The 24,942-nt window shown below is 40.4% G+C and overlaps 1 protein-coding gene across 12 annotated transcripts in view; it reads left to right on the forward strand.

Moving 5' to 3' along the window:
- Positions 1-24,942, forward strand: part of DNAH14 (dynein axonemal heavy chain 14) — a 342,249-nt gene that overhangs the window by 146,723 nt on the left and 170,584 nt on the right. For all 12 annotated transcript variants that reach the window (XM_073899845.1, XM_073899844.1, XM_073899854.1 and 9 more), the window contains 3 exons: positions 1,131-1,302; positions 11,051-11,140; positions 17,037-17,171. In XM_073899845.1, coding sequence (XP_073755946.1) covers positions 1,131-1,302; positions 11,051-11,140; positions 17,037-17,171 — 397 coding nt within the window. The remainder of the gene's footprint in view (positions 1-1,130; positions 1,303-11,050; positions 11,141-17,036; positions 17,172-24,942) is intronic.

A 24,942-nucleotide genomic window follows, 5' to 3' on the forward strand; every position in this document is an offset into this window, starting at 1 on the left:
GATATTCCCCATGATAATCTCAGATGCCATCCCCCAAATTATTCTTCTGTAGAACTATAGTCGTCTTATTTTTATATCTAATACCAAAGTATCATAACAATATAATTATATACACGCTGTGATCGCTCCCAGATATAATGGTCATTTCTTTCTTTCTTTCTTTCTTTTTTAATTTATTTTCCTTGAATGTAAAGCAAGCTCTGTCTTGGGAAAAAATGACCTCGCTGACACCCAGCAGCTGTCTGACTTTGGTCATGTTGAGTATTACTCTCCCTCCCTCTTAAGTGGTTGAAAGATTCTTCCTAATGAATTCTTTGATTAAAGAACTAAGCAGAGTGGCCGGTAAAAAGTGCTCACTAAACGTTAACTATTAGCTGTTTTTATTAAGGATCAAAGACCTAAGAATCATCTCTGTCCTGATGAAGAGTTTTGGACATTGTCCACAGGAGGACGGGAGGACCACTCCCACCCAGAGAACGTTTCTTCCTTGGCGTCTCTGCAGTCCAATCATAGGGCATGCAGTTCTTTCTCCTGGTTGCATGTTTAATGTGTACAATATGTACTGAAGTGTTCAATAGGCAAAATATTGTTATTATGGGGCAGTATATATGTGATGACTTCTTACATCTGGGGGCTTTCATGACAACAACCAGAAACCTTAAGCTGTCTTGAATGGCAGAGGGAATTCACTGTTTGTCTCCCTCAGAAACTCCAGAGGCGGGCAGGGGAGGATTGCTCTGACGAGGGTTTCAGGTTTATTTGTCTTTACGGGACCACTTCCGTGGCGTAACTTTGACCACGGTTGCCAGCTGCATAGCCCACAAGCCTGCTTTCCTGGCTTGCCTAGGAATTTTGAATAAATCGCTGTTATTTTTAATTTGATATTAGCTTGAATTCGTTCTGTTATTTACAGAATCAGTGACTGGGGAGTGGACAGTTCAAGACCAGCCCGGGCCCGTCTCTGGATCCGGGGACCACATTCACCTCACGCACGCCGCAGAGCTGCTTTGCAGGGAGGGAGGGGAGGAGGGGCTGTTGGGATAGCCACCTCTACAAAGGGATAGTAACGGCCTTCAGTGTCAGCGAAGCATACTTGCTAACTTTATCTTTCTTTTCTTCTTCCATTAAAGTAACACCAATGACCATCTTTCTGAAACGGATGAGACTCCGATCATTATTGAGGCTTTAAGAGAAGCTAGTTTGCCAAAATTTCTCCCCGAAGACGTCCCACGTTTTGAAAAGATTATAGGAGATATTTTTCCTGGAGTGGCAGTTTCAACAGCAAGTCAGGTTGCCTTGGAGGTAATAAGACTTTTGAAAACCATCACAAATGATTTAGAGGTGGAGTGTTAATAAGATAAGAAATGACGTAAGTAAAAAAATATTACAGCTCTTCCGGAAACACTCTACTTATGTTCTAATTGGAGGAATAAACATATCCGGAGATGTATTTCCCCTTGGGAAAAAACAGTGTTGCAGCCTCTGTCAAGGAAGACTGCTACTTACGTTGTTCCCCGGTTTTCTTGTCTTTCCAATGGGAATGATAATGTTTCCTCTTCCTACTTTAAAGGGGTACTTTAAGGATCAAATTAGATCAGAATTATGAAAAAGGACGTTACAACGTGAACTTTTGTGGTCATAAAAATGACGTATTGTGACTGGAGAGCCCCCTATTTCCTCTTACATCTGCCACCTTGAGGTCACCGCCACTGTCCAGGTGGGGAGTCGACCTCTCTCCTGCTGCCCCCGCACACAGAGCCCACAGAGCCCCCAGCAGACGAACCCAGAGTCAGGTTCCCTGACACGGGTCACACTGCCTTTCGAAGTCTGGCCATGTTGGGCTACTTTGCCGTGTGTCCTTTTACCTCCCGCAGCTTTTTCCACCCTGAACCTCGCTCTGCTTTCTGGCTTTTCCTGGGCCCTTATCAGCCATCAGGCCATCAAACCCAGGCATTCCTTTCTCTGGGGCCCTGCCCAATTTTTTGAAATGCTGTTTTTTAAGTTTATTTTAAAATATGTGGTTTATGTAGCTTATAGGTTTTTTTTTAAATATTTTATTTATTTATTTGAGAGAGAGAGTGAGAGAGAGAGAGCACATGAGGGGGGGAGAGGGTCAGAGGGAGAAGCAGACTCCTTGCCTATCTGGGAGCCCGATGCGGGACTCGATCCTGGGACTCCAGGATCATGACCTGAGCCGAAGGCTCCCACTCTGCACTTTTTTTTTTTTTTTTTTTTTTAGATATTTGAAATACAACTTTATTCTGATTCTAAACGAAAAGGAATGGGAATGACAGTGACAAACGAGATTTCACCACTTGATATTGTTGCTTAACCAACTGAGCCACCCAGGCGCCCTGTAGCTTGTAGTTTAAACAGCTTCATAATTATTTCTTCTTTAAATATAGGTATAAGCTATGTGCACAGCCTCACACCTAGCAGGCACAGAACACATATTATTTTGAAGCACACGTGAAGCGATTAGCGAAGGATCATTCATTAGGTTCTGTAGGAAAGTTTGCGAAAATTTCCCTTGCAAACCACCCGGACCAGGTCTTTTATGACACAATAGTTCGTTCATGGTTCTGGTCTAGTTAGATTTCAGTAGGCTCAATTCCTTTGAACTAGAGAGTATTCTCATTGCATTCACATGTTAAAATGGTCTGTGTGGATTTGAACAAACCACTGTCTCACAACCCTTGCAGCTTCCTATTTCCGATGTTACTCTCCCAGGCAGGTCTTATTGTCTTAGCTTGGGTTTTCTTCACTACATAGATGACCTAGAAGTATATTTAATTGTTTTCTTCAAAACACAGCTTTTTATATATTTAATACATCTTTTTGATTCCTAATCTTTTAATATCCATATTAATATTTTTAAATACCTTCCTTTATTCCTCTGTTTTGTGTTTTCCCTCCAGCTGTCTAAGTAAGATGAATAGTTTATTTTTTATTAATGTAAGTTTATAAAACAAGGGGCATCCACCGTGGTTCAGTTGGTTAAGCATCTGGCTCTTGGTCACAGCTCAGGTCTTGATCGAAGGGTTGTGGTGCAATCCCCATGTTGGGCTCCGTGCCGGGTGTGGCACCTACTTAAAAAACAAAAAACAACAAAAGAAAACTGTATAACTTCATCCAAGCACTGCTTTAGATGTATAGGCTATAAGTTTAGGTAGATAGGGTTTTCCTAAGCATTTTTTCTCAGAAATTTGATAGGATAGTTAGTACTTCCTTTCTTTCCCTAAGACAGAAGTTTTCATGCTTTTAATTTCCAGGTAAAGGATCTTTTTATTTTCTGATTTTGTTACCAATTTCTGGTCTTACTGAATTATGATCAGAGAATATTATCTTTGTTATTTTTCCTTAAGAATTTAATTTAGACTTTTTTATGGCCTAATATATAAGTAGTTTTTGCGAATAGTCCCTATGCACATGAGAAGAAGGTATCTTCTCATGGACCACAAATATAAGACAGAGTTCAGTTTATCTGCATTTGTTATGACTGTTCAATTAGCATTTGTTAAGAGCAGCACAGGGGGGGACGCCTGGGTGGCTCAGTTGGTTAAGTGACTGCCTTCGGCTCAGGTCATGATCCTGGAGTCCCGGGATGGAGTCCCACGTCGGGCTCCCTGCTCAGCGGGGAGTCTGCTTCTCCCTCTGACCCTCTTCCCTTTCGTGTTCTCTCTCTCTCTCTCAAATAAATAAATAAAATCTTTAAAAAAAAAAAAAAAGAGCAGCACAGGGGACCTGCTGGTGAGCTACGGTTCAAGAGAGACACTGAAATAGAGACACTTGTTACTCACGGGCCGTGGAGGAAGTTGGCGGTACAGGCCTCCAGAGCCACATGGGGAGGATGAGGCTGGGTGCAGGCAGAGAGGCCGGCCCCGGGGCACACGCCTTCATCAGGGTCCATGGCCAGACTGCTTTTGGGGTTCCCAGGCTAAGGCTGGATTGGTCAGTTCAAACCAAGCAGAGCGGGATTTTGGTAAGTTCCCCATGGGTGCCATCTAAGGAGTGTGTAAGGGGAAGGCCCCGGGAGGGGTACATCCTACCAGCAGCGTGCATCTGCTCACAGCTTCGCGGGCCGCCGTTGGGGCCTGCGCTGGTGTGAGGGACTGGTGTCATATCCCCGCAGGCTGTTCTGTGGGACAGAGCGGATGCAGAGGCAGCAGTATCATGAAGCAATTTAGCTAAGCCCTCGACCCCTTGTTCTCTCTGTTATCAGTGGTGTTGCACATCCCATAGACAGACTTGCACTTGTTTACTTGTTTTCTTTGGACTCAGAAGTGCATTCATGTCTCCTATTAACACATTCCTGTTCACTCTTAGAATCTCTGCTTCCTAGTAGTCATTACCATGTTGTTGGACACATGAGTATCAATCACAAATCATTGTATGAGTTGCACCCTTCAATACGTAGTGCTTTTGTTTTCTTGTCTACATTTATTTGGCTTGAATTCCACTTTGTTTGTTAAGACGGTTACCCCATGTTTTGTTTGCCTGGTACAGTTTTGGACTTGGTTTTTTTTTTCCAAACTTTATAAATTCCACAAAGTGAAGTGGTTTTTAAATTTTGTTTTGTTCTAGATTTTTATGCAGGTTAGTATTTTTATTCTAAGGGTAATTTATACATCTTTATAATAATATCCCTGGTTTTCCACTTATTTGGATATTATCTGTTAGTCCCTAATATGAGCAATGATGTATGTCTTCTTTTCTCCTTTATGCATTTCTGTTAATTGCTGGCCTTATATAGTTTGAAGATATTAGTGGTATATATATTTATATCTTCTTAGTTTTCCTAAAGTCCACATGTGAGTGAAACCGTATGGTATTTGTCTTTCTCTGACTGACTTATTTCACTTAGCAGTATACTCTCTAGATCCATCCATGTTGTTGCAAATGGTAAGCTTTCAGTCTTTTTTTATGGCTGAGTAATATTCCATTTTGTGTGTGTGTGTGTGTGTGTGTGTGTGTGTGTGTGTATATCTCACATCTTCTTTAATTTATTCACCCATCAGTGGGCATTTGGGCTGTTTCCATACCTTGACTATTGTAAATAATGCTGGAGTAAACGTAAGAGTGCATATTTCTTTTCAAATTACTGTTTGCATTTCTTTAGGTAAATACCCAATAGTGAAATTACTGGATCATATAGTAATTGTTTTTATTTTTTTTGAGGACCGTCCATACTCTTGTCCACAGTGGCTACACTAGTTTTCATTTCCATCAAAAGTGCACAAGGGTCCCTTTTTCTCCACATCATCACCAACACTTGTCATTTCCTGTGGGTTTTGATTTTTTTGGGGGGCGTTCTTTAATTTTTTTTAAATTTTGATTCCATTATGGTTAATATACAGTGTTATATTACTTTTAGGTATACAACGTAACAATTCAACAATTCCATATATTGAACGCATTCTTATTCCTCTCCCTCTCACATTTTAGGTATATTATGTAGACCAAAGCAATTATATTGTTTTAACCATACCCATACTTTACATCCTTTTATTTTGTGAATCTCTTGACTGAGTTTTATAGATACACTTATTTTTACCTCTTTTGTGCTTCCTACTTTCCTTACTCCTGCTTATGGTCTTTCCTTTCCACTCAAAGAATATCCTTTAACATTTCTTGATGGGCTGGTTTAGTGTCATTAATTCCTTTAACTTTTGTTTGTCTGGGAAATTCTGTTTCTCCTTCTGTTCTGAATGAAAGCCTTCCTGGATAGAGTATTCTTGGCTGTAGATTGTTTCCTTTTAGCAGTTGGAATCTATCATGCCACTTTCTTCTGGCCTGCAGAGGTTCTGCTGAAGAATCCACTGATAGCCGTATGGGGTTTCTCTTGTATGTACCTGCTTTCCTTTCTCTTGCTGCTTTTAAAATTCTCTCTTTATCACTACTTTTGGCCGTCTTATTTACTTTGTGTCTTGGTGCAGACCTCTTTGGGTTGGTTGTGTTGGGGGTTCTCTGTGCCTCCTGGATCTGGTTTTCTCTTTCCTTCCCCAGATTCAGGAAGTTTTCAGCTATTATTTCTTCAGACAAATCTGCCCCCTTTTTCTCGCTCTTCTCCTTCTGGGATCCCTATCATGAGACTGTTATTATGCTTGACAGTGTCGCTGAGTTCCCTGGGTCTATTCCCATTTTGCATCATTTTTTTCTCTCACTGCTCAGCTTGATTACGTTCCATTACTCCATCCTCCAGGTGGCTGATCCATTCTTCTACTTCCTCTTGTTTGCAGTTTATTCCAGGTGGTTTATTTTTAATTTCATTTAGTGAGTTCATCATCTCTAATTGGTTCTTTTTTGTTTCTGATCTCTTTGTGGAGCATCTCAAAAAGTGGAGGTCCTCCTCTTTTTTCTCAAGTCCAGCATGTATCTTTATGATCACTACTTTTAATTCTCTGTCAGGTGTATTATCTCCATTTCACTTAGGTCTCTTGCTAAGATTTTGTTCTCTTCTTTCATTTAGAACATATGCCTCTGACCCCTCGTTTTGTCTAATTCTTTGTGCCTATTTCTCTGTCTTAGGAAAGTCAGCTCCCTCTCCTCTTCTTGATGGTAGTGGCTTTATGAAGAATTGGTTCTGCAGTGCCCTGTAGTGCAGTGTCCCCTGTTCCCCAGAACCTGGAGCTTCAGGGGTGTCTCCTTTGTGTGTTGCCTGTGCCCTATTGTGGCTGCGCTGCATTTGCCTTTGGTCCAGTCACCTGCAGTGGCTCTCTTTACCCCTGTGGGCAGGGTTTGGTCCTTGTGTTGTTAGTGGGCCAGCATAGGGCTTGAGTTGGGCCAGACCAGGCATTTGCCAGAGCTGTGGTGGCACCAAAGTTCAGGGCACTTTCCCTGTGTTGTCCCCTGAGAAGCTTTCCTTGGTGGGTGGGGCCAGAGTCCAGCTGGTGTGTGTGGTTATCTTCCCCTCTCCCTGAGGCAGGAGTGACTTTGGAGTGGTGCTGGCCCCTGTCTGGGCTGTTTGCACACTGCCACGCCTCTGGCACCACTGGGAATGGGCTTCTGCCCAGGGCACATTGGAGGGGGCAGGTGTGCTGGAGAACGTGGAGGGCTGGGATGTGCAGAGTTAGCCAGGTTTGTTGGGTCTGTTCTGGGAGGGGACCTGGAGCTGGAGCCTGGAGCTGGAGCCGAGCAGCTGTTAGTGAGCCAGGTAGAGAGTCTTCCCATGGCACTGGTTCCTGCAGGTATCCATGTGTCTAGGCTGGGGGTGAGGGAGGGAAATGGTGTCCACCAGCTCCTTTGTTCTTGGAGAAGTCTCCTAAGATCCCTGCTGCTCTAGCATACATTCTGGGATTAGTAAATAAACCTCCTCCTCGTGTACCCCAGGTGTTTTTCAAACTGCTTCTTCTGTACTCATGTCAGAGGGGCTGCTGGTTCTGCTGTCTGTTGAAGGACAAGGGACTCAGCTTCCTGTCTGCAACTGCTGATTTTTAAAGTTCCAGGTGGTAAGACCCACTGATTGTAAGAACTCACAAAGTTAAGCCCCTCTGGTTTCCAAAGCCAGTGTTACAGGGATTCTTCTTCCTGGTACAGGTCCCCAGGCCTGGGGTTCCTGGGCTGGGGTCTGCTCCTCTTCCATGCCTGCACCCATGGGTCCCTCCCTCCTTCGGACAATGTCACAGGTCCATTTGGTTCCCAGCTGTGTCTCTGCCCATCCTACCCTCTTCAGTGTGGACTCTTGTCTACATTTAGCTGTGGAGAGTCTGTCCTGCCAGTCTTTGGGGGATTTTCTGGGTCATTGACCCTGATGTGAGTGTTATCTAATTGTATCCAGGGGATGATGTGAGCCCAAGAACCTCCTGCTCCACCATCTTCCTTGCAAGTCTCTCTGGAAGCTTTGAAAACTTTCATTTTGTCTTTGATATTCTAAATCTCACTTTAAATTCTCTAGTTGTGTGTTTTCTTATTCTGTTAGCCGTTTTAATATGGAGCCATTTATTTTTAGTTCTCTATGTTGACAGGAAGGGGACTTCAGCTGTGAGATTCTTTGTTCCACATAGTTCAGTGAGTTGGATTTTTCCAGACCAAGAAATTGTAGGTCCAAACTATTTTCATAGCACTTACATGCATTTTAGGTTTTGTAGATTTTTCTGTATTCTTACTTTAATGAAGATGCAGTTTGAGATCTCTGGTCGCCTGTCTTGCGGGGTCTTGCGCGTGCGGCGTCCAGGAGACAGATGGCAGGTGGCCGCACCGAAGCTAGTGCCGACATTTTGCATATTTATACTTACATTTTGAGGATTTTCACTCTGCTAAAAAAAGGGAAGGAAGATGGGAGTTGACAAGTTTTGCTTTCTTTATCTCATATAAACATCTTTCCATCTCTCCCCAGCGGGGCTACGCATTCCTTCCTCTCCTTTAACATTTTCCAAGTCCCAGCTGAAACAGCATTGCTGTCACAGGAGCGTTTCGAGGTGCGCATGGGTGGTTTGAACCTTTAACCTTCTTATATACTCATCTCTTCATCAGTTTTACAAGCATCCGTTTATTCTGCTACTTTCCCTTCGTATAGTTTTTACATTGATAAATATGCAGGCTATCAACTGTTAAATAAATAAATAAACTGTTAACAAAACGTTGCCAAATACTAATATATGGCTCAAGAAATGGTACAAAGTTCATAATTTATAGGTTTAATATTAAATTTGGAATAATCCAGTCTTTTATTTAATGGTATATTTTTGATGGTTTACACAGTGACCAGTCACATAGAGCATATCCATATAGGAATATATGTTATTAAATAAATATATTGTAGGTGTGCTGTTTACACTTCTTGTTCATTTGAGATACAAGAATCTGAATTGCATGCAATAGACAATTGGAATCTATCCAACTTATTCACATTTCTGTCTCTAACAATATCTACGGTGTGGGGGTGGGGGTGTAATTAACTCAGGGCAACCATAGGATTAACAGAATTACCGAAACCATATCCTGGAACAAATGATGTATAGTTTGCCATGCAGTCGACTCTACAGAACATCATTGACAACCATAAATCCTTTACAGTAGGAATATGATTTTATTTCAAAACCTTCCGAAGTAAGGAATTGTGAAAATCTTTAACCAGGAGGGATGACCTGTCCGAATAGCTCTTCTTTTGATTGTCCCACTTCGGCTGATCCTCTGTGTACCCCATGCTATCCCTAGTCCACTCCTGTGGACTGTTGGCTTACGTCCAGCCAGGTGTCTAGGTTGTTATTGTCTGTGACAGAGAATTCCTAGCCCCCGCATCTAAAACTGCTCCACGTTCAGGCCTTAAGGGCGTGTCTCATCACCTCCATTTAAAAGAGGTTGCTCTCATTGCACTACCGGGTATTTACCCCAAAGATACAAATGTGGTGATTCAAAGGGGCACCTGCACCTTTGCTATGTTTATAGCAGCAATGTCCGCAATAGCCAAACTACAGAAAGAGTCCAGATGTCCAATGACAGATGCGTGGATAAAGAAGATGTGGTACACGTATAGACAATGGAATATTATGCAGCCATCAAATGGAATGAAATCTTGCCATTTGCAACGACGTGGATGGAGCTGGAGGGTGTTATGCTATGTGAAATAAGTCAATCAGAGAAAGACATGTATCATATGATCTCACTCATAGGTGGAATTTAAGAAGCAAAACAGAGGAGGTAGAGGAAGGGAGGGAAAAATAAAACAAGATGAAACCAGAGAGAGATAAACCATAAGAAACTCTTAAGTATAGGAAACAAACTGAGGGTTGCTGGAGGGGAGGGGGGGGATGGGGTGGCTGGGTGGTGGGCATGAAGGAGGGCATGTGATGGAATGAGCACTGGGTGTTCTATGCAACTGATGAATCACTGACCTCTACCCCTGAAACTAATAATACACTATATGTTAATTAATTGAATGTACATAAAATTTTAAAAAATAAAAATAAAAGAGGTTTCTCTCAGCTGACTTCCTACTTCCAGTAGCCTGGCCACAGGAGCTACATTTTCTCCACTTGTACAGTCCTGCTGAGTGTCTGTGTCTCCTTCGGCGGCACCTTTGTCCCATCATGGGAATGCAAGGAATGAGAAATGCAGTAGGAGAGGTCAGTGAGGAAAAAGATAGATCCCACTTTTTTCTGTAGGCACCATTACCGATAGTATTGACACTGAAATAAACCCCACTTTATTTTTTTTTAAGTTTGTTTGTTTGTTTGTTTGTTTTGAGATAGAGAGAAAGAGAGAGAGCACTGAGCCAGGGGAGAGAGGGAGAGGGAGAAGCAGACTCCCCGCCAAGCAGGGAGCCCGACATGGGGCTCGATCCCAAGATGCTGGGATCATGACCTGAGCTGAAGGCAGATGCTTCACCCACTGAGCCCCCCAGGCGCCCCTAAACCCCACTTTAGAAAGAAACGGGGCTGCCCTTATAATTCCCGCATTAAAATATAAAGAATATTTCCGAGCTGCAGCCACTTACTGGATGTTTTTACTATCCTAGAATATTCTTAACAGTGAAACATTAAAATAATTGTTACAAATCTGAAAAACTACCTTAATGTGATTGGAATTACACAAAGATATAGACTCTTTTAAATTTTTAGGGTATGATAAGTAGGCAATGGTACTATGGTAACAATTCTTAAATACATCTTAAAGAATGAATTCTTCTTTTTTTAAAGATTTATTTATTTGGAGAGAGAGCATGAGCTGGGGGAAGGCCCAGAGGGAGAGGGAGAGAGAGAATCTCAAACTGACTCCTTACTGAGGGAGGCGGGGCTCGATCCCAGGACCCTGAGATCGGGACCTGAGCTGAAATCAAGAGTTGAATCCTCAACCGACTGAGCCTCCCAGGAGCCCTAAGAATGAATTCTTAAACTGGGGGAGGGTCTATAAGTTTGCTACCGGGGATCTGTGAACATAACATATTGTGTGTATTATATTTTGGGGGTAAATAGTATCTCAGGTTGGTGAAATTAAGAACTACTGTCTTAAAGTGCAGTATTCAGTACATCGTTAAGAGAGATTTTGTAGGATTATGTATTAAGGGTTTAGTTTGCAATGCACTTTAAATTAATGTATTTATTTTCTTTAGAAAGCAATATTTATTGCAACACAACAGTTGGGCTTACAACAATGGCCAGCTCAGAAAAAGAAAATCATACAGTTTTATAATCAACTTCAGGTAAGTGTGGAATGGCATGTTAGCAGCTCTTTGCTCCTGAATTTTAATAGTTCTGATCAAGGAGAAAACCAGGATAACAATGACGTGATTGACTCGGTTATTTACCCAGATGTGGTTACTCGACCCTCACTTAACTTTGAACAGATTAGTCTTCTTCCGCTTTGTCCCCTTTCTACGTGATTCTAAACCCTGCACACGTGGTATAAATGTTCCGCCTCACATAGCTGTACCTTCTTTGCATTTTCTGTCCCCATGAATGAACCGTTGGAAAAGACAGTGCATTTCCCTGATGATTAGTAAAATTGTACATTCTCATATCTATTTCTTTGCCATTTGAGTTTCCTACAAATTGCCAGATTATGTAACATACTCATTTCTCATTTGGGTTTTTTGCCTTTTTCTTACCAAGTGTGTGTAGACTTTTCATTATACATTTTAATATCCTATCTCCTTATTGTTTATATGCATTACAGGTAAATTCTCTAAGTCTTAGGTTTTCAGAAATGTTCCTAGTGTTCAGTGGTGCAGGAGACATTGTTAATGCAGTAAAGTCCATTGGTCTTGTTTTATGGTTTGTGCTTTTGTGAATTTTTAGAAATCTTTTCTATCCTATTTCATGAAGATATTTTCTATGAATTTTTTTTCTAAAATTTTTTTATATTTGCATTTCCTCCTTTTAAATTGTCTGGAATTTTTTCTTTAAGATGCCAGATATGGATCTGTTTTTCCTCAGATGGATAACCAATTTTCCCAAGACTTTTCCCCACTGATTTACTATTTCTCTCACATACCATGTTTCCAATCTAAATTTTTCTTTGTTGATTTCTTCCATATTTTATTATTTTGATCTTTATCTTATGACAACACCAGTCTTAATTGCCATAGCTTTACAATAGGTATCCATATCTGGTAGTACCAATTGTAAGAGAAAAAAAAAAAAACTACCCCTGACCCTCTTAGTGTTCCTGGCTGAGTCTGAAAATCAAATTGACAAAGACAGATTAGCAGGAGAAAAGCATGCACATTTTACTGTATTTGATATTTTTTTTAACAAGGGAGCCTTCACAAGAGAATAGAGAGACCCAAAGAAGTGACCGGAACTGGAGGCTTTATACCTTTTAAATAAAGAAACAATGACTTTGTGCAGAGTTGTCAGGGCAGAGGGGTTTGGGCTGGGGGTGTAGTAGGTGTGAAGAAGTAACTAGGAAGATACGGGCAGTCGAACCAGGTTTGCTCATACAGCCTGTTAGCCCCACATTCCCCCTAAGGATGTTTCTGTCCTTCGGGTACGAGGAGGGCACCCTTCACGTGGGACTTTTATGACCTATTTCAGGGAACAAAGGTGAGGTGGGGGAGGTCAGAGTGAGCTTCCTACTTCTGCCGTGGGAAAAGCCTCCCCCAGCTGAATCTGTCTAACACGCCAAGGTCGGGGTGCCTATCTTGTCCTGAGCCCTGCCATAATCCTCCCTCTTTGTTATTTTCCCGATTCTTCGATAATCAGTTGATTGACTGCCAGTAAAATAATAAAAATTAAAATAAAAATTTTAAAAATCCTATTTGGATTTTTATTGGGATAGAATTGAATGAATAGCTGGTGGTGAGAATTTTCATTTTATGATATCACATTTTCCCCTTCATGAATATACTGGGTTGATTTAACAAGTTAGCCTGGTACAGCTTCACAGTGGCAGAAAGCACTAGACTCCTGGGTCAGAAAGGACTGTTTATCACTCAGCAACAGCAGTAGCCATGTCCCCAGGATTTCATTCTCGGAGGATGACACAGGGTCAGGTGATAACCTGCACACATGGTACGTTGTTCCGCAGAAGAACCCCACACTTTGGGACACTGCAGTCTCATGAGGGGATGACCAGCAGATATTCCAGCCTTTGCTCATGAAGGAGACATTATCTTTGTTATTCTGGACAGCAAGTTAACGTTCTCCATCCTGGTCTTCCAAAAACTGTTTGCTATACAAACATCCTTGAAAAGACAGTCCTAAACAAAGCTTTCGATGCCTCCATTCAGAGGCATGTAGAAATGTCAGTGACTATAAAGAATTGTCTCCCCAGAATTCCACCCCTCATTTACACACTGTCTTGGCTTCTGCTGAATTTTCCCATGGCCACTCTGTTGACTACTCTGAATAATCTGACTGCCAGAGGCTGGCACCAAATATATTCAACTTATTTCATACAGCGTTTAGCTAGAGCCTCTAGCACAGTAGGCTGGAGCCAACCTAAATTATTAATCTCAACCATGCCCATCCAGGGTTCTGGGCCCAACCAGCTAAACACATCAGAAGCCATCAGACTGTACCATAGAAAGCCCGATGGAGTTCTCCTGAAGCTGCTATAGTGACTGTTCCCCTTGGTCCAAAGGATTAATCCAGGTAGACCTAGATTCTCAGCTGTATAGATGTTGTCTTGGCCCAGAAGGAGGAACGGACTCGGGCCATTCTTTTACCATAACAACCCTGGACAGTGAGTTGAGACTGATCTGACTGCCTTCCAGGGACCAGTTGATGTTTCCTTAAATGCTGGATTTTTAACATTTTAACCGCCTCTGAGGTGCAAGTTGCATTGTTCTGGGGAAGGAGACAAGTTAGTCCCTGACTTCTACATAAGAAATACAATCCTAAGGGTATACATGGTGCCCTTAGAGTTTCTTAATAGCTGTTGGGTTCCCCAAATCGACTACAACAGTTCAAGGGGTACAGTTCTCAGTTCAGTTCTAATAATTAGATCTAGTTCTTTTTTTTTTTTTTTGGAGTGACCACTTGAGAACAAGCAGTCCAGTCTGACCTATTTGCCATATCATGAGCCTGAGGGCATTTGTCTGTTCCAGAAAATGAATGAGCAATGGAATTAGGAGTGGGGAATATATGCAAGACATCTTGGGCGATGGTCAGGTGTTTTGCCTGGGACATGCAGGAGCTGAGACCAGCCCTGCTGCTTCTGACAGATTTCTCCGTAACATTTAGGGGAATAACAGTGACATCACGGTGAGTTCCATTTGGTAGGGTGTGGCAGTCCCAGCAGTCAGTAAGATGAAAGGCTCCTAAAGTTGTTTGGCATACCCCCTTTGCGAGGAAGGAAAGAGAGAAAGTTCTGAAGACGAAAGATCTTCAATAGTCATCCGTCCCCCCATATTCCATGGTCTGGGTGTTTGCTGTGATTGCATTGCCACAAAATTGGTGTGCCCCAGTTCAGCAATTATCCTTATATCCCCAGTCGTTATCCTTATGGCCTAAGACCAGGTCAATCCAAGAGAATCCAGGCAGTTGAACCAGAATTAAATGTGAACCCTCTGGGCCCCATTTTGGAATGTGTACAATCAGGGTGGCCTGGGGTTGTCATTAGGGAACAGAAAGAAACACCATGCTCAGGAATGGTTAGGATGAATCCCAAATTCTCAAAATAGATCTCTGTAATCCCCCATCTCTTTTATGCTAATAATTACCCAGGAGGCAGATGAAAGGAAATGATTCCCTTCTAGGGATGTCCACATTCAATGACCAACCTTCCCTGGTAAGGTGTGTGGACAAAGAAGGGAAGGGGGATGGAGTCAGAAATCTTTGGAATCAGTGTTTGAGAAGGCTGTTCCAACGCTCAATAATACCACATGTGTATGGATGGTAGGGAACGGAGAAGGCCCATAAAATATCTTGACCATCAGCTCATGGTTAAGAGACTCTTGCAATAAAAGGTATACCATTGTCAGACTGCAGATGGTCCAGAAATCCAAATGACATAAATTTCATCTCAAGAAACAATGGCGTGGCTAGAGTTAGCTGATTGGACTGAAACAGGAGTCCCATAGCTTCAAATAGTTAATGTCAGTAAGTCACCACCAATAGCCCCAGGAGAGGGGGCCACAGATCTGATGTAGCACCTGCCAGGAGTATGTGGGGGTCATTCGTGCCCCAGGCAATGTGACTTTTCCCACCATGAGACTGGAGTCTGGAGCGCAGCAGTAGTCCCTGTGTTACAAACACACCGTCCTTTGTGAGTTCTGTGATGGAGAACACGTTGCCACATCCAGTGTGACGTGTGTCCAGACAACGATCATGGTAGTCTGGGAAGGGCAGGCTTGATCAGCAGCTTGATTCTGGGTCCTTGTCGTGGGCCCACGAGTAACTCTGGTAGTTTGCTTAGCAGCCCCGATTTGTTTCCACAGTTCACAACCCCAGAGAGGATTATCTTTAATCTTGTAGTCTGTAATTTCCCAAGGGGCAGACCAAATAGCTAGGCCACTGCCCAAGCCACAGAGTTCTCACCATGAGCAGACCTGACACGTCTGCTCTTGGATCTTCATAGCTGGGTCTGAGGAGGAACAGCGGGAGCCTTCAGGTCTCAGCTAGGCTGAGCCACGAGTAAACCAGACCAAGGCATTGACGGGATCTTTGTAGAGCAAGGGCTTCACTGAGCCAGCAGCTTTGCTCCAGGAGGGGAAGTAGGGGGTAAGGTTGCTCCCAGAGGGACAGCTGCCCCTCTTTCATGTAAAGCCAGGACACCAGTGTGGCCAGTTAGCTGCATTCTTGAACATCTAATTCCATTTGTCATGCAAGGCTTCTGGACCCCTTCTCACCTTGCCAGTGATAGACCAGAGAACCACAAACCTACATGAGGATAAAGAGATTAGAATGGAAATGAAAACTATTTTAGCTTTATCCATATTTGAATTTTAATGTATTTATTTGATACATTATCAAAGATAATCATTTCTTTAATGCTGTTACAATAGTCTACAAGAGATGGTGACGGACACTTTTTAAGAGCTTTAGCATCTGACCCTTTCCTCCTTGTCTCAATCCATTTGGGCTGACATAACAAAATACCATAGATGGGGTGGCTTAAACAACAGACATTTATTTCTCACAGTTCTGGAGGCTGGGAAGTTTAAGATCAAAGTGCTAGCAGATTTGGTTTCTGGTAAGAGTGCTCTTCCTGGCTTGCAGATGGTCACCTTCTCACTGTGTGAGATCTCACATTGGAGAGATGTTGAACTCTGGTCCCTCTCCCTCTTGTAAGGACACGAATCCCATCACAGGCCCACCCTCTTGGCCTCATCTAAACCTAATTACCTATCAAAGGCCTCACCTCCAGTAGTATCCCATTGGGTGTCAGCCTCAACATTTGAATTTTAGGGAGACGCAAACATTGGCTCTGTAACACCAATTGTGATTGGGTTGGGCAGAAGAAGATAGGATCGAGCAAATTTTGTAAGAGATGAGGAACTTTGGACAATGGTACTTAGTGGTCTTATTAACTAGATCAGGAAATAAGAGAAGCAACAAGTGGGATAAGAAGGTGTCGATTAGATTATGTTGACTCTGAAAATCACGTGAGACATCCAGATGGAAGTATCTAGTAGACCACTGAAATTTCACTCAGGCACATAGAACCAAAGACTGGAAAAAATAAATGCATTAGGAAGTCATTAGCACTTAGGTCGTAGTTAAAGATATTCAAGTTGATGAGATTGGTAGGGCCGATGTAGAGAGAAGAGAGAGAGAGAAGGGTGAATTAGGGAAGACTAACATGGAAATGACGTTCAAAACTCAAAAGAGAAAAGACTAGAGAAGAGGAAAGCTGAGATAAATCGTATTACAGAAGCCAATCTTAGAGAAAAGTACAGAAATAAAGGAGATTTGGAAAAAGATAAACTGTCAAATATCAAGAATTGAAAGTTATCCTTTGAATTTTAAAATTGGGAGATTTCTGTTTATTTTGACATTAATCTAGTCAATGAAAACAGAACCCAGATTATAATAGATTAAACAGTGATTTGAAGGAAGGCTTTGTGAATACAGAGATATGTTACCTTCAGATTTCAGCTTAGCTGAACCATCAGTGAACCAAAATTAAATCATAAATCTGCAATTTTGTTTTAGACGTGCGTTGGTGTGATGTTAGTAGGCCCAACCTGTGGAGGAAAGACAACAGTCAGAAGAATTTTAGAAAGAGCATTAACACTATCACCAGTTGAAGACTTCCTATCAAGTAAAGAAAGGGAATCTATTTCACAGGTAAATACTAAGTAATATGTTTCTCTATTTCTTCAGATCTTACCTTATACTTCAGTAACATTTTATGTCCTATTTACATAAGTAGAGTCTTGTTAAATGTATTGCTAGGAATTTTGTAGTTAGGAATCATTGTAGTAAGTGGGATTTTTTTTTTTCATTTGAATCTCAAACTAGTAATTACTAGTGTAAAATAAATTTATTGGATTATATATTTATTTTGTATTTAGTCACCTTCATGGACTGGTAATGTTAAATTGTAAGTGTTTTTGTAGGTGATCAATTGAATCGTCTTCAAATGAATATAACTTTGTCTCTTGTAATATTTATATAATTTATATTATTGCATTGATTAACCCTCCAAGACAGTGTTAACTGTAATAATATCTTGTTCCTTACATTATCTGAAATGCAGTTAATATTGCTACATTTAATATGGTATTTGCGGGGTGCCTGGGTGGCTCAGTCAATTAAGCGTCTGCCTTTGGCTCAAGTCATGATCCCAGGATCCTAGGATTGAGCCCGATGTCAGGCTCCCTCCTCAGCGGGGAAGCAGCTTCTCCCTCTCCCTCTCCCCCTGCTTGTGTTCCCTCTCTGTCAAAATCAATAAATAAAACCTTTAAAAATAATAATAATAATAATAATACGGTATTTGCTCTTTGTGTATGATAAGTGTTCTTTCATACATTGGGAATTTTCTTCGGTTCTCATTATACTTTGGTTTTGACTTTTGGAATTTATGAAATATCTTTTCAGAATCTATTTTTTATATTTTAATTGGTTAATAAGCTATGTTGATAGATTTGCTAATGTTAAATTGTCCTTGAATTCCTAGAATAACTCCGATTTTTCATGGTATATATATATTTTAAATGACTAACATTTTTTTTCAAATTTTTATTTAAATTCTAGTTAATAGTGTAATAATGCTTTCAGGAGTAGAATTCAGTGATTCATTTACTTACACATAACACCCAGTGCTCATCATGACAAGTGCCCTCCTTAATCCCCATCCCCCATCTAGTCCATCCCCCACCCCCCTCCCTCCATCAGCCCTCAGTCTGTTCTCCCTCATTAAGAATCTCTTATGGTTTGTTTCCCCTCTCTTTCCCCCCTTCCCATATGTTCATCTGTTTTGTTTCTTAAATTCCACATATGAGTGAAATCAGATGGTATTTTTATTCCATATAAGGTTAGATTCCAATAAATAATGTGTCCTTCAGTTATCTTATTTAAAGACTCAGCAGTCTATTCTGAAAGTTTTAGAAAGTCAGGTTTTCAGTTCTGCAGATTTTTTTTTCAGCTAGTGTGCAGTTTCTTTCCATTTTTAGTTCTTTCAGTAAACAAGAAAATTTGTTTTCTGTAGTTCTCAATATATAAGTCTTTCTCCTTCTTGATTAAATTTATTCCAAAGCATTTTATTCTTTGGATGCTATTATAATGGACTTGGAATTTCTTAATTTTTGTTGTTGCTGAAGTGTGTTCATTGCTGCTATATGGAAATGAACTGATTTTTGTGTGTTGATCTTGTATCCTACAAATATGCTGGTTCATATATTAGCTCTAGTAGTTGTTTTGTAGATTCTTTGGGATTTTCTATATATAGAATCATGTCATATTTAAATAGAGATACTTTTACTCCCTCTTTGCAATTTGAATGCTTTTTATTTTATTTCTCACCTAATTACCAGGCTAGGACTTTCAGTACAGTGTTTATAGCAGTGGTGAAAATGGGAATTCTTGCCTTGTGCCTGATTTTAGGGAGAAAGCTTTTCAGCCTTTCACCATTGAGTATGATGTCATCTGTGGGCTTTTCATAAATACCCCTGATTATAGTAAGGAAGTTCCTTTCTAGTTTGTTGAGTGTTTTTATCATGAAAGGGTGTGACATTTTATCAGATGTTTTTTCTGCCTCTCTTTATGTGATCATGCAGTTTGTTTCTTTTGTTGTATTAATATGCTCTATCACACTGATTGATTTTCTTTTGTTGAACCTACCCCTCCATTCCGAAGATAAAGCTCATCTGGTCATGGCGAGTCACCCTTTCATTGTGCCGTTGCAATCAGTTTGCTAACACTTTCTTGAGGACTTTTGCATCTCTATTCATAGAGGACACTGGTGTGTCGTTTTCTTATGGTGTTTTTGGGTGGATTTGGTATCAGGATAATTCCAGCCTCATAGAATGTGTTAAGAAGTATTCCCTCCTTTTCTATTTTTTGCAAGAATTTGAGTAAGATTGGTGTTAATTCATTTTCAGATGTTTGGTAAAACTCATCTACTATCTGATTTTGGACTTTCTTGGAGATTTTGATTACTGATTCAGTCTCTCTGCTTGTTATAGATCTGTTGAGATTTTCTATTTCTTCTTGAGTCAGTTTTGATAATTTTTGTTATTTCTAGGAATTTATCTGTATCCTGTAGATTATATAATTTGGCATACAGTCATTCATAGTGTTTTCTTATAATCCTTTTAATTTCTGCAAGGCTCTAGTAATGTCCATACTTTATTTCTCTTATTATTTATTTGTGTCTTTATTTAATAATTATTTCCTTTTTATTGAGGTATAATTGACATATAGTATAATGTTTCAGGTGTACAACATAGTTATTTGACATTTATATATATTGTGAAATGATCACCACTAGTCTAGTTACCATGTCACTGTACAGAATTAATATAGTATTGTTGACTCTATTCCCCATGCTGTGCATTGCAGCCCCATGACTTATTTATTATATAGCTGGAATTTTGTACTTCTTGATTCCTTTCATGTATTTTGGTCCCCCTCCCAATACCTTTCCCCTCTGGGAACACTAACATACTCTCTGTATCTATGAGTCTTGGGTTTGTTTTGTCTTTTAGATTCCACATATAAGTGAAATCAGGTGGTACTTGTCTTTCTCTCTCTGACTTACTTCCTGAGCATAATCCTAAGATTATTCTTGGCTTGTCTCTCTCTCTCTCTTTTTTTCCCTTTTCTCATTTGTTTTGTTTCTTAAATTCCACATATGAGTAATGTATAGAATTGTTGAATCACTATATTGTACACCTGAAACTAATATAACACTGTATGTTAACTACACTGGAACTAAAATAAAAAAAAAATATATTGTCTTCCAATCCATATATGTATATATTTTCTAGATACAAGTCCCTTATCAGAGACTACGATTTACAAACACTTTCTTTCATTTTGTGGGTTGTCTTTATTTTCTTGATGGTATCCTTTGAAAGACAAAAGTTTTTAACCTTGATGATCAAGTTCAATCTATTTTTTCCATGTTGTTACAAATGGAAAGATTTCATTCTTTTTTTATTTTTTTCCCATAGATAATCAGTTCTATTAATTTTCTATGTATCCTCCCAGTATTTTGTTTTTATGAAAAGACTCAAAGATTAAACACATACATACATGTTTATGCCACCCCACCTCTCCTAAAGGTGTCTTTGGTTAAATTGAAGTATTTAATCCATATGTAGTAAGATTCATCCACTTCTTCCTTAATGGCTTCTGGATTTCATATATATATTTTTTTTCGTTCTGAAGATCTTTGGTCTTTCCCCAAGGTCCTCCGTATATTCTCCTATATGTTTCTAAATGTTTATATTTTTTGTTTCTTTTTTTTTAATTTTTATTGTTATGTTAATCACCATATATTACATAATTTGTTTTGGTGTACTGTTCCATGATTCATTGTTCATAACACCCAGTGCTCCATGCAGAATGTGCCCTCCTCAATACCCATCACCAGGCTAACCCATCCCCCCAGCCCCTCCCCTCTAGAACCCTCAGTTTGTTTTTCAGAGTCCATCATCTCTCCTGGTTCGTCTCCCCCTCTGACTTACTCCCCTTCATTCTTCCTCTCCTGCTATCTTCTTCTTTTTCTTTTTTCTTAAAATATGTTGCGTTATTTGTTTCAGAAGTACAGATCTGTGATTCAACAGTCTTACACAATTCACAGCGCTCACCGTAGCACATATCTTCCCCAATGTCCATCACCCAGCCACCCCATCCCTCCCACCCCCGACCACTCCAGCAACCCTCAGTTTGTTCCTGAGATTAAGAATTCCTCATATCAGTGAGGTCATATGATACATGTCTTTCTCTGATTGACTTATTTCACTCAGCATAACACCCTCCAGTTCCATCCACGTCGTTGCAAATGGCAAGATCTCATTCTTTTTGATGGCAGCATAATATTCCATTGTGTATATATACCACATCTTCTTTATCCATTCATCTGTCGATGGACATCTTGGCTCTTTCCACAGTTTGGCTATTGTGGACATTGCTGCTATAAACATTGGGGTGCACATACCCCTTCGGGTCCCTACATTTGTATCCTTGGGGTAAATACCCAGTAGTGCAATTGCTGGATTGAATGGTAGCTCTAATTTCAACTGTTTGAGGAACCTCCATACTGTTTTCCAGAGGGGTTGCACCAGCTTGCATTCCCACCAACAGTGTAGGAGGGTTCCCCATTCTCCACATCCCCGCCAACATCTGTCGTTAATTTGTTAATTTTGTTAATTTTAATTTTAGCCATTCTGACGGGTGTGAGGTGGTATCTCATTGAGGTTTTGATTTGGATTTCCCTGATGCCGAGTGATGTTGAGCACTTTTTCATGTGCCTGTTGGCCATTTGGATGTCTTCTTTGGAAAAATGTCTGTTCATGTCTTCTGCCCATTTCTTGATTGGATTATTTGTTCTTTGGGTGTTGAGTTTGATAAGTTCTTTATAGATTTTGGATACTAGCCCTTTATCTGATATGTCATTTGCAAATATTTTCTCCCATTCTGTCGGTTGTCTTTTGGTTTTGTGGACTGTTTCTTTTGCTGTGCAAAAGCTTTTTATCTTGATGAAATCCCAATAGTTCATTTTTGCCTTGGCTTCCTGTGCCTTTGGTGATGTTTCTAGGAAGAAGTTGCTGCGGCTGAGGTCGAAGAGGTTGCTACCTGTGTTCTCCTTTAGAATTTGGATGGACTCCTGTCTCACGTTTAGGTCTTTCAACCATTTGGAGTCTATAAATGGTCCAGTTTCATTCTTCTGCCTGTGGCTGTCCAATTTTCCCAACACCATTTGTTGAAGAGACTGTCTTTTTTCCACTGGACATTCTTTCCTGCTTTGTCAAAGATAAGTTGACCATAGAGTTGAGGGTCCATCTCTGGGCTCTCTATTCTGTTCCATTGATCTATGTGCCTGTTTTTGTGCCAGTACCATACTGTCTTGATGATGACAGCTTTGTAATAGAGCTGGAGGTCCGGAATTGTGATGCCGCCAGCTTTGCTTTTCTTTTTCAATATTCCTCTGGCTATTCGGGGTCTCTTCTGGTTCCATACAAATTTTAGGATTATTTGTTCCATTTCTTTGAAAAAAGTGGATGGTATTTTGATGGGGATTGCATTGAATGTGTAGATTGCTCTAGGTAGCATTGACATCTTCACAATGTTGGTTCTTCCAATCCATGAGCATGGAACGTTTTTCCATTTCTTTGTGTCTTCTTCAGTTTCTTTCCTGAGTATTTTATAGTTTTCTGAGTACAGATCCTTTGCCTCTTTGGTTAAATTTATTCCTAGGTATCTTATGGTTTTGGGTGCAATTGTGAATGGGATCGACTCCTTGATTTGTCTCTCTTCTGTCTTGTTGTTGGTGTATAGGAATGCCACTGATTTCTGTGCATTGATTTTATAGCCTGCTACTTGACTGAATTCCTGTATGAGTTCTAGCAGTTTTGGGGTGGAGTCTTTTGGGTTTTCCACATAAAGTATCATATCATCTGCAAAGAGTGAGAGTTTGACTTCCTCTTTGCCGATTTGGATGCCTTTGATTTCTTTTTGTTGTCTGGTTGCTGTGGCTAGGACTTCTAATACTATGTTGAATAGCAGTGGTGAGAGTGGACATCCCTGCCGCATTCCTGACCTTAGGGGAAAAGCTCTCAGCTTTTCCCCATTGAGAATGATATTCGCTGTAGGTTTTTCGTAGATGGCTTTTATGATATTGAGGTATGTACCCTCTATCCCTATACTCTGAAGAGTTTTGATCAAGAAAGGATGCTGTACTTTGTCAAATGCTTTTTCTGCATCTATTGAGAGGATCATATGATTCTTGTTCTTTCTTTTGTTAATGTATTGTATCACGTTGATTGATTTGCAGATGTTGAACCAGCCTTGCAGCCCAGGGATAAATCCCACTTGGTCGTGGTGAATAATCCTTTTAATGTACTGTTGGATCCTATTGGCTAGTATTTTGGTGAGAATTTTTGCATCCATGTTCATCAAGGATATTGGTCTGTAATTCTCCTTTTTGATGGGATCTTTGTCTGGTTTTGGGATCAAGGTAATGGTGGCCTCATAAAATGAATTTGGAAGTTTTCCTTCCATTTCTATTTTTTGGAACAGTTTCAGGAGAACAGGTATTAATTCTTCTTTAAATGTCTGATAGAATTCCCATGGGAAGCCATCTGGTCCTGGGCTTTTTTTTCTTGGGAGATTTTTGATGACTGCTTCAATTTCCTTAGTGGTTATAGGTCTGTTCAGGTTTTCTATTTCTTCCTGGTTCAGTTTTGGTAGTTGATACATCTCTAGGAATGCACCCATTTCTTCCAGGTTTATCTAATTTGCTGGCATAGAGTTGCTCATAATATGTTCTTATAATTGTTTGTATTTCTTTGGTGTTGGTTGTGATTTCTCCTCTTTCATTCATGATTTTGTTGATTTGGGTCATTTCTCTTTTCTTTTTGATCAGTCTGGCCAGCGGTTTATCAATCTTGTTAATTCTTTCACAAAACCAGCTCCTAGTTTCGTTGATCTGTTCTACTGTTCTTTTGGTTTCTATTTCATTGATTTCTGCTCTGATCTTTATTATTTCTCTTCTCCTGCTGGGTTTAGGCTTTATTTGCTGTTCTTTCTCCAGCTCCTTTAGGTGTAGGGTTAGATTGTGTATTTGAGACCTTTCTTGTTTCTTGAGAAAGGTTTGTATTGCTATATACTTTCCTCTCAGGACTGCCTTTGCTGTATCCCAAAGATTTTGGACAGTTGTGTTTTCATTTTCATTGGTTTCCATGAATTTTTTTAATTCTTCTTTAATTTCCTGGCTGACCCATTCATTCTTTAGTAGGATGCTATTTAGCCTCCATGTATTTGAGTTCTTTCCGAGTTTCCTCTTGTGATTGAGTTCTAGTTTCAAAGCATTGTGGTCTGAAAATATGCAGGGAATGATCCCAATCTTTTGGTACCGGTTGAGACCTGATTTGTGACCTAGGATGTGATCAATTCTGGAGAATGTTCCATGGGCACTAGAGAAGAATGTGTATTCCGTTGCTTTGGGATGGAATGTTCTGAATATGTCTGTGAAGTCCATTTGGTCCAGCGTGTCATTTAAAGTCTTTATTTCCTTGTTGATCTTTTGCTTAGATGATCTGTCCATTTCAGTCAGGGGGGTGTTAAAGTCCCCCACTATTATTGTCTTGTTGTCAATGTGTTTCTTTGCTTTTGTTATTAATTGCCTTATATAATTGGCTGCTCCCATGTTCGGGGCATAGATATTTACAATTGTTAGATCTTCTTGTTGGATAGACCCTTTAAGTAGGATATAGTGTCCTTCCTCATCTCTTAGTACAGTCTTTGTTTTAAAATCTAGTTTGTCTGATATAAGGATTGCCACCCCAGCTTTCTTTTGGTGTCCATTAGCATGGTAAATGGTTTTCCACCCCCTCACTTTCAATCTGGGGGTGTCTTTGGGTCTAAAATGAGTCTCTTGCAGACAGCATAT

This window comes from Callorhinus ursinus, unplaced genomic scaffold, assembly GCF_003265705.2.
Source record: "Callorhinus ursinus isolate GAN/ISIS: 27379988/994484 unplaced genomic scaffold, GSC_fseal_2.0 scaffold13, whole genome shotgun sequence".
NCBI lineage: Eukaryota > Metazoa > Chordata > Mammalia > Carnivora > Otariidae > Callorhinus > Callorhinus ursinus.